The sequence below is a fragment of the Fukomys damarensis genome, unplaced genomic scaffold (genome assembly GCF_012274545.1).
Source record: "Fukomys damarensis isolate Sample0158 unplaced genomic scaffold, DMR_v1.0_HiC HiC_scaffold_9, whole genome shotgun sequence".
NCBI classification, from domain to species: Eukaryota; Metazoa; Chordata; class Mammalia; order Rodentia; family Bathyergidae; genus Fukomys; species Fukomys damarensis.
Window position 1 is genome coordinate 33,869,819 of NW_022900921.1, and position 17,197 is coordinate 33,887,015.

Consider the following 17,197-nt stretch of genomic DNA (forward strand, 5'->3'; position numbering starts at 1 on the left):
CTTTTTTACATAGAAGTATTAATAATATGTGCTAGATCTTACTATTGCATAGGTGGTTTTTGAAAAAGGAGTTCACTATCATATACTTTAGGTAATAATACCCACTGAGTATTAAGAGTTAATAATAGTACACTTAAACTTGGTGCAAATTTTACTTTTATTAAACCTTACAAATGAACGTGGTGGCATATCATTATCCATTGTGTGACAATTTATTGGCTGGCATCTGAATACAGTACTTCTTTTGAAAAATACACAATGGGAACTGACGAGGGAGAGAAACTATTTGTTTAGTGATACACAGGGGCATAAAAAGGCGATCAATTAATTTTAATTTTAGTATCTAATTTTAAAATTATTAAAGTTCCAAACAAAAGTCCTGCTATTACAGTGTACAAGAATGTGTTATCTCATCCAGTCTCTACAATTCCCATAAAAAATAATTCTAAGATTCTACTTGTAAATTCAGACTAGGGTTGGGGCTAGGGATTTAGCTCAGTGGTTCTGCCGCCTGCCTCTTAAGAGCAAGGACCCAAGATTGATCCCTAGTACCCCCCCCAAAAAAAAAATTCAGAGTAGGGTTTTTGCTAAGTAATATTATTTTAAAGGGCTACTTTTCCAAATATAACCTAAACAGTTTTCCCAACTCAGAGTAAATGGGGCCTTTAAAAATATAAGAAGGTAAGGTAGTGACTTTAAAAGTAAGCAATCACTTAACTTCAAATCATAATGGACTCCAAATTATGTCTGCTGATTTAGATTTATGCCCATCTGAGTTAAGGATAAGAAAAATGACTATTTTAAAATCTGTATTTGTCTTGAGAAAGTAGACTGATTAGCTGAGTAAAATGACCATTTCTTTACAGAACGCCTACAATTCAAAAGGCCTTTAATGGCATTTTTGTTTTGTTTTGGTTTTGTTTTGTTTTTTGGTACTGGGGATTGAACTCTGGTCTTTGCACTTACAAGGCAGGCCACCGAACCGATGAGCTAAATCCCCAGCCCTTTAATGGCATTTTTGTAGAACTGTAATAAAAATTTATACATTAACTCCAGCCAATATCACCATGCTATAGTGTAAAGTTTGACTTAAATAAGTACAATTAGTTCATTAAGTATTTAATTTATTCATCTATAGTTTTAAAAACACAAATTTAAGGAGATTATTAAATGGCTCAAGATTTTGAGATTACTTTCTGATGAAGGTCTTAAAAGAGTATTTTGAGGTCACATTTACTAATCAATTCTAAAATAAAATTTTGAGCTATTCACTGATTTTTCAAGGGCTCCTACTAGCTTCTGCAGAGAATTGTGTCCAAACTGATATAAGGCATTGTAACTACCAAGGCTGAAGACTACTGCTAAGTTATCTATTTTTAGTGGTGGAAAAACACTATTTAAAGAAATCCTTATTTTACACTGGAGTCACAACATTCCAGTACCCTGTAAACAGTGTTAGATGTGCCTTGCTCTCAGAATATGTAAGTCCCACCTCACCACCCAAAAGGAGAAAATAGTACATTACTCAAAATTCTGATTGTCATTTTCACCCCAAAACTGAGTTCAATTAATGTGTATTTACTATACTGGGAAAGTTATTCTTTCTTTTAAAAGTAGCTGAAGTAAACATAATTCTTATAGCACAAGGTTAGAGGCAAATGAACTCAATGTTTGATATTTCTAGAATGTGACTAAATCATAAATTATTTTTATATGTAGCAGTTCAAATATTTCATCAAATTTTCCCATAGTAAATAAGGGACAGTAAAATCTCTTCATCAAAAAGTTGGTGTGTACCTATTAATCCATTTCTTTAAATGGTGAAATTAATTTACAAAGTAGTAAAATAAGGGTATGTTTTTAAAAAATTAAACCTCAATTATTTAACCAAAAAGTCTAAGTTCTTTACTATTTACTTTTTATCATTACAAGTTTTTACTGAATAAAGATGAAGATAAACCTACTGTGGCTGTTTGAAATGACTCTCTAAATAGCATCACATCAACCCTCAGAATAAAATGTCACCCCCAAAATCCAAGTAAGTAATCCAACTGATTAAATTCACAGGTAAAATGAATTTTTCTCAAATCAATAAGGAACTTTTTATTCAGAACAATTTTAGTAAGACATTTGCAGGGCAAATATGCCATCATAAATTTTATTCTGAATAACAATAAAGTGCTGAATGATAATTACCTGAATCCTTTTAGTACTTTTCACTTAAAAGAGCCCTTTCTGTGGCATTAGCAAATCTGAGAAAGAAAAGAACGAAAAAGAAAGAAAGAAAGAAAGAAAGAAAGAAAGAAAGAAAGAAAGAAAGAAAGAAAGAAAGAAAGAAAGAAAGAAAGAAAGGAAGGAAGGAAGAGAGAGAAGAAGGCAAAGCTAACTTTCAGCATGGGAACAGGAAGGGAACAGGAAGTACTGCAACCTTTTGTGTTTAACTAGGGTGACAAATAATTGAGACCAAAGAAATTCATGCAGGTTATCTTTAAGGTATACATAAGTTTGAAGAAAGAAAGAACACTGTTACTGACCTTTGATACAATGGCAGTAAACTGCTGCTAAAATACCTTAATTATCCTAGATGCCTAGATCTGGCTTGGCAAGCATCACGCCACTGACATGCTTTAGCTCTTTTTGTAACTAAAAGTGATTTGCAGTTCAGTGACTGAGTATTTCAGTGTGATTTGTTAAGCTGTGTGATAAACTGTGAGGTTAAATTTAAGCAAATTCTTTACACCTAGTCACACTATCAGCACAAACAGGACAATGCTGGAGCAGTATGAAAGGTGGGTCACTTTAAAGTCTTCCTTCTACTGTGTGATATATTAAGATGGCAGACCTAAATTTCAACTGGGTTAATGAGTTAGAATAGATTTGTTTCCCAAATTTAGCACACAAAAATTTCTGTGGATTAGAGTAAGAAACTTCACATGTAAAGGAAAAATAAACAAAAAATAAAAAATAAAAGCTTCAGCTCAAATAGCTAACCTGCAGCTCTAAAAATTGTCATGCTACAAGAGTATTTGCATAAAATGAATTCTTTAACAAACTTAAGAAAGTATTTTGAATTGAAGTTAACCAACTGCTGCATAGAAAATATACTAACATACAACAGTCAAGTTTAAGCCGGTGTGCATAGAGAAGATAAAGCACTTATGGTAACTGCAAATGGTATTAACAAGTCCAAAAGGTTTGTAAGACCTAGCATGGGTTTGTAAGGGGGGAAAAACTGTAGTAGAAATGGTTAGGGAGGAGGAATGAAATCAGAGAAGCTTGAGAAGGCAGAAGCAAGAAAAAAAAAGATCTTCAATTATATAAAATTCACAAGCCAGTAAAGTATAAAGATACCACTGAAAAACAATTAACTCAGTCCCAAACACCCAACAGCAACATAATCAGAATCGTAAGCCTTTGGCAGACAATTTTAGAAATTTGGATATGATATTACAGTTCTTAATAATTCACAAATATATTATATGCTTTATTTATATTAAATACTGGGAAACCAATCCTGTAAGTTTGATGGTTGTAATGTATTAGCCAATGACAGCACAACAATATCAAGCTAAATGAATGCTGGTGTTATCACAACAGTGCTCGTTTATGAAACGACTGTTACCAATTCGTGCCTTAACAGTGCTAAAACACAGTCATATTATCATCTGTGAAGTGAAACAAAGGTCTCCAGCTTTTCTGGGATATGCCCTTTATAATATATTCTATGATTCACAATAACACGAGCAGCAAGACACTGCAATGTGGTATGATTTATGGGCTGAATCAAATTTTTAGCTATTTCCTTCTCATCCAGCAAGTCACTAGCAGTTTGTTTGTGCAAGTTTGTGGCATCAAAATGTGCACCTGATTTAATAAGGAGATTCATGATGTCTGGATGGTTGTTCAGAGCAGCAATATGTAGGGGACTATTGTCATCAGAGTCTCTGACATTCACATCAGCACCACATTCTATCAATATTGCAGTAACTTGCAGAGATGGAAATTTGCAAACTGGGTACCGCCCTACACATGTAGTATTCTTGTCCACAGCGAGATGAAGTGGGCTGAAGTTATTCTTTCCTCTTGGATGCAACTTCAGAAATCTGTAGATAGTTTGCTTTTTGAAATGGTCCTGTTCTAGAGTACAAGGAACTTTTTCTAACAAGCAGATTAAATGCAAAATTATGGAAAGAGCCTTATTTAACTGTAATGGGTCAGCTGGACACTGAGTCTGTTTGATAGCTCGCTCGATTTCAAGCACGCTTTTGCACAGAATACCCATAAGATCATCAAATGTAACAGTGGTACCCAGCAGGCCTTTGGCCCTATCCTGTAGCATAAAGGAAAACAGTTCTGCAAAAGATAATAAGCTGCTTGCAGTCATTGGGCTTAAAGGGTCCAAATTATTCTGCTGCATATCCAAAGCATACTTCCATAGGTTGATGCATCGTTTGAAATTTCCAGAGTCTGCATAGACAGCTCCACGATATCTAATATAGTAAGAGGTATCAGGATGTGAAGGACCAAGAATACGTTCTCTAATTAATAGTGCCTGCATTCTCATTTCATCTGGATCAGCAATAAGACCTTCTAGCTCTTCTGCACTATTTACCTCCTTGGCATAATCATAAGCCATTATTAATGTCTGTGGTACTGGTTTACTTATTATATTAGTCCTATCACTGTACCTCATGTTCATTGCCTTTTTCCAGTATTTCAAGGCCCCAAGTAGATCTCTTTTTTTGTCTACAAATGTGGCTCCTAGAAGCTCCAGAGCATTGATACGTTCTGTCTTGCTGGTCTGTGCATGGTGTGTCAAAAAATCCACAATGTTTGTGTGACCAGTCACACTTGCTGAGAGAAGGGGAGTCATGCCATAACCATCCTTTTCCATCTTGGCACAATACATAAGAAGCATCTTCATGATGTCCAAACTGCCAGATTCTGCACAATCATGCAATGCTGTATTACCTTAAAGAGAAGGGGGGAAAAAAAGAACAGCATACTTTCAGGAACCAGGATATAATATAAATGTAGTTTAGAACCTAAAGAAAAGCAAGCAACTCTAAGACACCCTTAAGTAGGACTTATTTGATTACAAAGAAGAAAATAATTATCCTCAGCATTTAAAGCTATCATCTAATATGTAGCAGGAGCTAAAGAAAATACTAAAATTGAAGAATAAGCAACATGACTAAATTAGGTATAAAAAGAAACGATGTCCAAAGTCAAATGAATCCATGTCCTCTTGGTATTTTTCACTGATGTTTATGAATAAAAACAGATGAAATACAACCAGCTATTCATAATTTTGCTGACAGTCACTTAACTTTCTGTGTCAGCTTCCACATTTATAAATGAGGAAACCAGTCTTCAATAACTAAAATTCCTCTACTTATTCTAACAGTGACCAGAAATTATTTTTTCAAATTTCTGAATGTCAGGTTAAAATTAGCTATTTTAGCCAAAATTCTTGGTTACAAAGTATTTTCCCAAAAAAAGTCTCAGGAAAAATAAGTCCACTGAAATCTGAAAAATATGTGGGTGGTTTAATATGAACTTTAAAAGGAGACATCAGAAGTGTCCAAAAGAGATTATTTCCTATTGTAATTTAATTTTTAAACATTCCTGTTAGATGTACTGAATGTTCTAACAGTGTCCTGTTCTTCCCACACAAATTAAAAGTGACAACAGGCACTGACACATCACTAAGTCTATACTAAACATACTAAGATATTGTCCACATCAGGCATTTTACCTGGCTTATAGCGAACATTTTTACTAATCACAGAAACAAATTACCATGCAAACCTTTGACATTTATATACAATGTTTGTAGAAAATTTCAATAGTGAGTCATTTTTGGCATGCCTGTAGAAAAGAGTTAACACAGGCTGAGAATGCCTTCCACAGAAAGACCTACTTGCAAGGTGGACCCCTATTTGGCATCTGAAAATTTGCCTGGTAGTTTTCTACACTGATAAAACCTTCCCTAAACAATAACAGTGGCTCACCATACCTAAACTGTAACAGCAAGAGAGTTTATGTTTTAACACTTGGTTTCTTGGGTACCTGGGCAAAGTTCCCTATATGAACTTTAGTGCTGGTCTATCATGTTTCCCTCACGTGTATTTTCATTTTTAGGGAAAAATGTGCTGACAATTCATGAGCGGGAGAGAGCATAGAAATGCCTACCTATACATTCACTAGACCTCGTATGTTCCTTTTCCTCTTATGATCTGTGTCTAATAACAGCACTGTAATAAATCTTAGCCATGATTAAAACTGTACAGTAAGGTACCACTAAACACCAAGTTGGCTTTGAGTACCACTGCATAGAATGTATACACTGAAGTGGGTTAAAACTGAATACTTCAAATAACAAACTTTATAGCTAACTTTGTAACCAGAACTACAAAAAATATGTCATTATACATTAGGACTTTTAATCTTTCCATAAGTTTATCTTGTGTAGTCTTCCATAATATCTACAAGGACTACATAATTATTCTATGTTTATTCTGACTCAGAATTTTAATCTATGATGAATTGGTGTCTGATAAAATGCTTTAACAATTATGTAAAGTAATCAAGCACTGACAACACCCAGAATTTAGAACTATTGATGTTAATCTGTTTGAAATAATTTCAACTAAACATTACTACTATTTCAAGTGTATTTACTGATAACCATTTTGAACTGAAAATCTTTTCTATTCTCATTTTTTCCAAGAAGCAGACAATATAAGTCAAGAGAAATCTGAATAGAAAGAGAAGACTTGGATGGCATTCTCTATTCAGTGAGAAAAATCAAGAAGGCAACAAAAGCCACTTTTTAAATTACTAAATTTCTTTATTTCTGTAAAAACTAGAATATGTATATTTTGAATACACCCTCATACAGAAAAAATAAAGTAGGCTAAAAAAAAAAAAAAACACTAAGAAGTAGGAAAGTTGAAAAATGCATTTTAAAAAATGTCCTTTGACAGAATTTAGGGATAACAAAGAGAAAATATCCATCAGAAAGAAAACTAGAGAAAGTCTAGAATTTAAGGCAGCTTTTCCACAATGGCCACCAATTCTAGAAGACATGGCTTAAAAACTCAGATCTTTTGTTTTTTGTTTTGCATCCTGGAACACAAACCCAGGGCCTGGTGGTGGTAGGTACTCTACCACTGGACTACATCCCCACCCACAAAGTGAGAACTTTTTTCAGCCTTGCAGGGCAAAGGGAAAAAACTTCTCACCCGAAAGGATCTTTGAAACTCTTTATACTCTGGTTACAGCTTCACAGGAATTCAACCTAGGAAGTAAAGGCTGGATTAGAGCTCTACACCGATGAACCCTAGGGACTAAAGGAGAACTACAAATAGATAAGCCACCACAGGAAATGAAATTGAATAAAATAACCCAGTATTGGTATATGTGCAATCAAAAGCCAAAACCAAATATAAATCCTATTTAGAGGAATATATTGCCACACTATGGTTTAAATAATTTCATATTGATAGTATGTAATAATATATCCAATTAAAAAATAATAGGAGAAAATAAAAATCTGAACACAAAATCCAAGAAAAATAAGAGCTGTCAGAAAAGCCCAGAGTTTACATAACACTATTATTGTAGATTTTCAATTAATTATGCTTAGTATATTGAGAATTCAACACAAATTAGAAACTACAAAAAACAGTCAAATGGACATTCTAGAACTGAAAAACTCAATGGGTGGCTTCAAAAGTGGTTTACTCACACCTGAACAGAGATTTTGTGAACTACAAGACAGGTCAGATGAAAATAGGGAAAGGCATGGATGAAAAAACAGGAGACTCTAGGAGATAAGAGGGAACAATGCAGGGCTGGGGATTTAGCTCAGCGGTTCGGTGGCCTGCCTTGAAAGCGCAAGGACCCAAGTTCAAAAAAAGAGAGAACAATGCTAAAACATATTTAAATACACAACTCTAGAGAAAGAAACAGAGCCAATAATAACACTTTTTTAAAAGATGAAGTCCAAGCTGGTGATATATTTCAATGGTAGAGTGCTTGCCTAGCATGTGTGAAGGCCTATACTTAAAACAAAACAAAATATAGACAATAAAGGCTGAGAAATTTCTGAAGCCAATGAAGCTTATATTACAAACTTTAAGTTTTATGAACACCAAAAATGATAAATAAATACAAAACCATATTGGGGCACACCACAAACAAAACTACCGAAAACTAATGAAAAAGAGAAAAATCTGAAAACCAGAACATGGGGGGGGGGTACCTGCAAAAGAACAATAATTAGATGGACAGCAAAGTTCTCACAGGGAGAACAAGCCAGGAAACACATAATGATACTTTAAAAGTACTACAGGAAAATAACTGCGAAGTTGTAATTCTACACCTATATTATGAACAAAAGTGAAATAAAGACTACTTCAGAATAGAGGAAAAAAAATAAAATATTTACTAGCAGATCTAAATACTCAAAACATAAGGAAGATAAGCTACCTGGGAGCCAGAAGATGTGGGCATACATACAGTGGCTAAATCTGAATAAATACTGACTTGAAGTTACTATACATAGAAGTAAAATACTTAACAGCAACAGAATAAAAAGAGAGTAACTGGAGTTAAATGTTCTAAGATCTGAGTTGTTGGAAAGTAAAATCTGAAATTTTTGTTAGTCTTTCATAGGCAAAAGCAGTAATATCTACAGTAATCACTAAAATAATTCTTCAAAGGTATAATACATAAACTATATTCTCTCTAATATAGAGAAAAAAGGAAATACAATCCAAAAGAAGACAAAAAAAAGAGAAACAAAGGAACACAAAACAGGTACGATAAGTATCAAGAAGCTAGCTGGATTAAAATCCAAATATATACCTCATTATATTAAATGCAAGTAAACTATGTGCTCCCATTAAAAGATAAAAATTGACTGAAAACACATAGAAAACTTAAGACATGCTGCATACAAGGTAAATCTCAATTAAATATTAATGATAGAGAAATACTGAAAGTGAAAAGATGAAAAACATGTACACTATATAAAAGCCAAAAGAAAGCTGTGTGATATTAAAATAAATAGTTTAAAACAAAATGCATAGAGATAAGGATAAACACTTTATAATAAAATTAAAAGCACAAAGATACAATAATACTAAATTTGTCACCCAGTAGTATCTTACATTTGAATTATAAAAAGTAAAAATTGACAGAACTACAAGGAAAAATCAGACACAGCAATAAACAGTACAACTGAATACACTTTTCTCAGACCGATAAACTTAGAAAATAATATATCTGCTTTAACTGACATATATTAAGGACTCAACAACTACAGAAAGTCTTTTTTCCTCCAAAGATACATAGAATATATACAAACATTAATCATATAGGCCATTAAATCTATTTTAAAAGATGTCAAGACTGCAATGCAGTTAGATATAAAAAAAAAACTGGAAAATAACACTAATAACTCATGGGCGAAAGAATGCCTAATGCACATTAACTGGATGAAAATAAAACCACTAAATAACAACAAACCTTGAGCGATATGGTCAAAACTGTGCCAAGAGAGTAATACATGATTTTAAATGTACATATTCAAAAAGGAAAAAGTTAAAAAAATAAGATCCACTTCAAGAAGTTATGAGGAAAAAAAGTAAATTAAGTCTAGAAAAAAGCAGATTAATAAAATGGAGCTATTATCAAAAGATGCAAGCATGATGCCATTTTTTTCTTTAAAATTTGTTGCCTCTTTTAAATTTCTATTTATAAATATGCAAGGTACAAAAGATAAACTTACTCTACAAACAAAAGAGAAGTTAGTGGTAAAACATAAAACTCATGTCCACCAAATGTCACTTCAGTGTACTGATCGTTTCTGAAGTTGTATTTCTTTTAAATACAAGGCATACTAAGTTCCAGTGAATAAGCCTAATTAATAAAAGCCAAACCTCATAATAAATCTTCAACAAATCACATCTCTTTCCAAAAAAGCTTTTATGCCTCCTCTAAGGAAACAGCAGAAAATCTTTATGTTGGCTTTCAAAATTCTACAGCACTGATTCTCAAAGCCCAATTTATGTTAGGAAGGCAACCAAGAAGAAATCTTTACTTTTAGAAAGCAAGTTACATGACGTTACGTTAAACCTTAACCTTGGTTATTAAGAATACACAAACAATGCATTACGGATTTTAAAAGATTTCCCTACCTTACTTCTTCAGCCTCATTTCTCATTATCTCTGGTATGGATCTAACCCACCTGTCTTAACCACTAAACTGCCAAACTGGAAATTATCCAAAGCCAATTTCTTTCTTTCTTTCTTCCTTCTTTCTTCCTTTTCTTCCTTCCTTCCTTCCTTCCTTCCTTCCTTCTTTCTTTCTCTTTTTTTTTTTTTGGTTTTTTGAGACAGGGTCTCACTAGGTAGTTGAGACTGACCTAGAATTCACTATGCAGCCCAGGCTGGTCTTGAACTCATAGCGATCCTCCTGCCTCAGCCTCCCAAGTGCTGGGATTACAGGCGTGCGCCACCATGCCCGGCTCCAAAGCCAATCCTATAATGCTTTCTTTCTTATTTACCTTTTTAACTTCTTGTCCTTCAAGTAGTTTCACTAGAAATTTCAGGTAGTCAAAGAGGCCTTCTTGGTTTATACCTTATCAATCTGCCAACTGAAAATGCCTGGTAACTGTATAGCTCAACTTGATAGTCAATATTAGTACTTTTATAATACTATGTACTTTATTGTAACACTGCTGCTCCACAAATAGGTATTCTATATAAACTGCCTATTCCTTAAGTACAAAGATCTTGAATTATTTTTCTTTTGTTTTATTAGTGTATGTTTATCGTACATTATGAATACATTCATTGTGGGTAGTTGGTGCGTGTACATGACACATCTCAATTCTTTTTACATCCCTATTCCTTTCCCCTCCTCCACATTCCTCCCTCCAACAGCTAGTACATTGCTAAAGCTAAGGTACATTCTAAATTTTTAACACTTGATATTATAAAAAGTGATTCAAATTTAGCTTCTAAGGAAAAAATAAGTTCAAAAAGAAAAAAAGGAGGTGGTCTTCTTAATTACGCTAACAGGTTAAGTATACAACCACTATATTTTCAATTTTCATGTCCTGGAAGGTTTTTAATATAGCCTGGAGCATTATTTAACATTTTGAAAAGAAATATTTTTCTTTTAAAGAAGTATAATTTTAAAGCAACTGATACTATTGTGTTATTTCCCCCAGTCTTCTTTGCAGTTTTTCAGATTGGTCTTAAGCTCACTATTGTACACCAGGCCAGTCTAAAATTTGCTGTGATCCCCTTGCCTCAGTCTCCCAAGTGTTGGAATTACAGGCATGCACCATGATATGCAGCCTCCCAGTCTTTTTATGTATTATGTTTCCATAAAGTTCAAATCAATATGTACATAACTGCTTCCTGCTTTTTACCTTGGGCATTTTCTCATGTTGAAGTCTTCATAACCTCTATAAACTGCATAGATAATATGCACTTATTAATGGTTTTATAGTTAAAGTTAAATTAAGGGGATATGCAATGATTTATATAAATGCTTCCTTAAGGGTGGAAATCTCCATTTAGAGTTCTTTAGAATTCTCACTCTTAAATTAGTACCTAAATACCATTAAGGACAGATAACAGACCAGTGAGGTCAAAAGCTGGGGTCTAGGTCTGAGGTTAACTGAAAAGGGGCATGAGCAAATTTTCTTACTTTTATTGTCAAAACTTACAGAATTATATTACAGATTTTATTGTATGTAAATTATACCTCAATAGACAAATATCAAAAATCTAATGCCTAGTTTAAATCAATCACAAATGTGATGGCTTCATATATATCTTCAATTCACTTTCAAAGGGATACATTTTTTTTTTTGGGTTTTTGGAGACAGGGTCTCACTATGTAGTTCAGACTGCTCTGGAACTCACCGTGTAGCCCAGGCTGGTCTTGAACTCACAGCGATCCTCCTGCCTCAGCCTCCGAGTACTGGGATTACAGGTGTGCACCACCATGCCCAGCTCAAAGGGATACATTTTTAAAGTCCAGGTTTACAGTATACTTTCTAGCACTGAAATTAATTTTTCAATTTATATTTTTTCTGCTCCTAGGTAAAAAAGAGCATACTCATGTCAATTCACAAACTTTCTTTGGGGGGGGAAGGCGGGGTTTGAGACAAAGTCTCATCATGCAGTTCAGGCTCGCCTTGAACTTGCAGAGATCCTTCTGCTTTCGTTTCTGCTTCAGCCTCTTTTTGAGTATTGGGACTACAGGTGTGTGCCACCACGCCCAGTCATAAGCTTTTTTTAAATTACATTTCAATTTCTATTTTATTTCTATACATACTTTATAATATGATAAGCACTGCTTGCTGTATTTGCTATAAACATTTTGGTCTATGAGTTGTTTCAAGAGTGCTAGATATACTATATTAAATGTAATTTCTTGTGAAGTTATTACAATACCCAAATTTAAAAACTGAGTTACTATGTTCATATGACTATGTTAAATTAAATTACATGCCAAAGAGCACTAAAATCATATTTAACTTTTGACAGGTAATTTCACTGATTAAAATTTTTCTTAAAAAATTTCCTAATTATTACTGATTCATTTCAAGCATTCTTCCTGGGTTTTGTCTCTTAAAATTTCCATAACACAATGATAGTACTTGCAAAAGACTTTCCAGTTATCTCATTTTGTCTTTTTTGTATTTTCAAAGTAAGAAACACAATTAAAAGTAAAACAAAATACAACATCCAAAAATAAACACTACCAGTGTGTCTCAGATGAAATTAAAGGATATTAAGCATTGCAATTTAGTGAATTAATTTGAACTAAAGGAAAAAAATGCAAAAATAAAAACCACATTATACAATTTTCAATATCTGATCAAAAATAAGTTCATTTGGAAAAAATCTTTCCAGCATTAAATTCACAATGGAAAATTTTTAGTTTCTCAAAAGACATGCCTGTTAAATGGACATTTCTTCAAAATCAAGCCAATAAATAGCACTATCGATACAATTAAAAGCATTTATGTAGAAAGCTAAAAATAATGTGCTGCAAATGCATTAATATTCAACTATATAACTTTGAAATGCTTCTGGGATGGGTATTAGGGCAGGATGCTATGGGAAGTGATCATACATTAAAATACAGCAACATTCCTAAACAAGTATCTGAAGTGAGACCTCAATGATTTTAACTTGCTACATCCATACTCTTTTTAATTTTTAGTTTGAGACTTCTCTTTCCTCAGCCTCCCAACATGCTGAGATTACAGATGTGAACCATCACACATGGCTCACATCTGTAATCTTCGGATACCAGGCACATGAGATGAGATGAAAATTCTTTTTTTTTTTTTTTTTCCTTTTTTTTTGAGACAGGGTCTCATTATGCAGTTCAGGATGGCTGAAACTAAATAGCCTCGGTTGGCCTTGAATTCACTATCTAGCCCAGCTGGCCTCAAATTCATGATGATCCTCCTGTTTCAGCCTCCAGAATGCTGAGATTACAATTAGGTACCACCATGCTCAGCAGAGATTCTTGATCAACTGTGGAAATCTGAGTGCATGGGGTCAGTATTTTTCTCAATATAACCCCAAAACACCAGAATTTTGAATAATAGCCTGAAGCTTAAGGGTTCTCTATATCCAAACCAGATGTTTCAGCCTGAGTAAATGATAAATAAGGGCAAGCGATTATTATCCACCTAAAACATAAAAGAACTTCAACATAGCCTTTATAAGAATCGTACTTTGGAGCTGGGTGTGGTGGCGCATGCCTGTAATCCCAGCACTCGGGAGGTTGAGAGAGGAAGATTGCTTTAAGTTCGAGACCAGCCTGGGCTACAAAGTGAGTTCCAGATCAGTCTCAACTACATAGTGAGACCTGTCTCAAAAAACAAAAACAAACAAAAAAATCGCACTTTGGGTATGACTACTAAAACTCACCAAGATCAGATTTAAATCAATTTCTAAATTAACCCCAACAGCAGAAGATTTTAACTGATCATCAATAGAACAAAAATCTCTTTACAACTATAAACTATTTAATAAACACAGTGTCTATTAAACTGCTTTTCTAGTAATATAGAACTTAACAGATCTTGTGGTCTGTAAAAGCCTCGCATAGTTTAAATTTGTGCTTATGTGTGTTTTTAGTGTAAGTCAAAGTTGTGCTTTTCAAACTTAATATACAAATCACCAGACAAACACTGTAAAATGCAGATTCTAACTAAGCTCATCTTGGGTGATTCCAAGTGATCTCGTGGTGATTCCTTGAGCAGTAAGAAAACAGGAGGAATCTTATTTTTTTGTTTGCTATATAGCCAGCATACCTAATAGCTGTAACAATGTCAATTAAAAGTCACAGCCCTATTACACCATACAGAAATAAAATTTCACCACTCCTATTTATTCTAAATTTAAACATATGCCAAAGCAGGTGAATATGGTGTGTATTACAACTAAGTTCCATGGTTCTATCCAAGGAAAAGTTCTTATGTAGCAAATGGTATCAGTGAACCCTACAGTTTATACTTAATTGTTTAGAAGTCAATAATATAGTGATCCACAAATTTCTTAAAAAATCACTCTGTAAAAGAAAAATCCAAATTGCTATTAAAAAGTGATAAAACAGTCTACAGAATGGGATACAAATGCTTGAAAATTGTGTGTGTGTGTGTGTGTGTAAGGGACTTGTAAAAATATAAACAATCCTTCCATGGAGAACTATGAATCAAAACCATAATCAGATGCCACTTCATTATTTCTAAGATGGTACATTTAAAAAGGTTAATAACAAGTGGAGAAATTAGGATCCTCCTACATTGCTGACAGGAAAATAAATTATACAGCTGCTCTGAAAACAATTTGGCACTTCCTCAAAAAGTTAAACAGTTACCATGTGATGTAATAATTCCACTTGTAGGTATATACCTGAGAGAAATTAAAGCATACATCCACAGAATTTGTATATAACTGTCTTTAACAGCATTACTCATAAAATCTAAGAAGCAAAAATAATCACTGTCCAGCAAATGCTGAATGGATAAAAGCGGCATATATATAGTGAAATATTATTCGACAATAAGCATATTCCTTATACAGTATACTACAAAATGAATGGACCTTGGAATCTTTATGCTAAGTCGAAGTCACAAAAGACCACATATTATGATTCCACCTGTCAAGAGCAATCAAGTTTATACACAGAAAGGGGATGAGTGGTTGCTTAAGACTAGTACAGATGCCAAGGAAGCAAGGAGATGGGTTAATGGATATGAGTTTTTTGGAGGGAGAGGGGCAATAAAAAGTTGTGGTAATGTGTGTACTTTAATGATAGCAGTTTGTGAATTATAACTCAATAAAGCTGTCCAAAAACCCAATTAAAATACTCGTGTTTCTGGTAAAAGTGTATTTTTTACTAATAGAAGCAACAATTAAAAAGTCATATTTTAATAGATTTGTCTGGAAAAGGACAGAAATAATTTTCAACTATTCTCTTTGGCCTATTGCTTCCTCAACCTTGTAGCTTGGCTGAATTAAGTCTGGAAGTGATCCACTAGTAAACGTGGGAGTGGGTAGTAAAGTTCAACCTCATAACAATGCTGACTCCAAATACTTTATTCCCTACATAATTAATTTATGAAGATTGAGGAACGTAAGAAGAATAGAAGTAATTTAGGCTATCAAAGGAGTACTAGCTTTCTCTGCTTTGAATGTTTCCCTTCTCTCTGTGTATTTATTATAGGAGATACTCAAGTTCAAGGGTTTATTTTTAAAAAGGGGTTTTTAAAAAAGGAACTTAAAAAGAATAAAAGACAAAATTTGCCAAGATTATGTGCCCTCCCTTCATTAACTTTTTGAGGTACTGAGCTAGAAAAATATAGAAATTTTTAGGTCCTTGAGCACATAATGAAGTTAAATGCTAAAATAATTGCATCCACAGAAGTAAGATGCAGGACGAGGAATTACTTTTAAAATGGGTCTTGATGTAAAATAGAATTTCCAGGCTAAAAGCAGTGACACTAAGAGGTAAGAACCAAAAATTACTAACACCCATAAAAAAAAAAAGTTCATCTAAAGACTAAAAACATCAATAGACTTCACTAAAATTCCCTTTCCTAGCTATTCTAGTTCACAGGTTCCCTATTTAATCACAGTTCCTCTTAAACAAAGGAGATAAAGGAGGAAGCAAAATGTTTTGGTCTACTTTATACCCACATATCTGTCTGTACCCCTCCCTAATTTTCTACCTCCATTTTCTATAGTATATATATATGGCTTAAGAACGTAAGTTTGTAGAATGCAAGGGTTCTCTGAATTTTGTTTTAAGCAAACAAACTTATAAACATGAACCCAATCAAGGGAGCATACAAATCTAAAGGTCAGTAAGTAAAACTCCCTTTCTGTTGCTGCCACCAACAACTTAATGGAAACAGCAATAGCTGTTCCAAGATTACTAATCTTCACCCACCTAGCTCAATTCTGTGAGGAGTCACAATTCAAAATCCAGTCTCTAGGGACAGAAAACTACATGAACATTTTTCTACTGAACTCAACACATACATTATCTACAACTTAGTTTACTCAACTAGTATGCCAAGTAATCCTGAGAATCATGGAGAAATGTACCAAGGGATACAAGAGGGAAAAGAAGAAACATGGAACAACTTGAAGATTTGTGATTACAATGTTAATAAGTTCAATTTATTTAAATGTTACTGTACTGTTATTTAAACATTAAATCAAATTATTAGTAAATTAAAGATTAAAATAAAAGCAAGTCAAATAGTACAATGAAAATTTAAATTCATTCCTTCTCCATTATACATTTTTCTACAAGTAGATATGCTGAGATCACCAAGAGATGAGAGAGTTCTCAAAGTACAGAAAAGGGAATTTTTGCTTTCAACAGTCTCAGATACTACTGCTAAAGTATATCCATACCTGTCATTATCTTAGTCTGTTATCTTAATATACGGGAAATTTTCTTATTTGTGATTTTTGCTAGGCATAAGCCTGCAATTCTAGCACTCAGGAGGCTGGGGAAGGGAGATCACAGCAAGTTGAAGGCCACCCTGCAGTACATAGTAAATTCAAGGCCAGCCTGAACTACATAGCCAGACATTGACTAAAAAAAAAAAAAAAAAAAATTTTTTTTAAAAAA

General features: G+C 33.6%; 1 protein-coding gene across 1 annotated transcript in view; it reads right to left on the reverse strand.

The window, feature by feature from the left end:
• Positions 1-1,379: 1,379 nt before the first annotated feature.
• The window catches only part of Fem1c (fem-1 homolog C), a 22,670-nt gene continuing 6,852 nt past the window's right edge, over positions 1,380-17,197 (reverse strand). Inside the window, exon 2 of the mRNA XM_010614135.3 lies at positions 1,380-4,971. Within this exon, the coding sequence (XP_010612437.1) occupies positions 3,662-4,971 (1,310 nt within the window). The 3' untranslated portion in view covers positions 1,380-3,661. The remainder of the gene's footprint in view (positions 4,972-17,197) is intronic.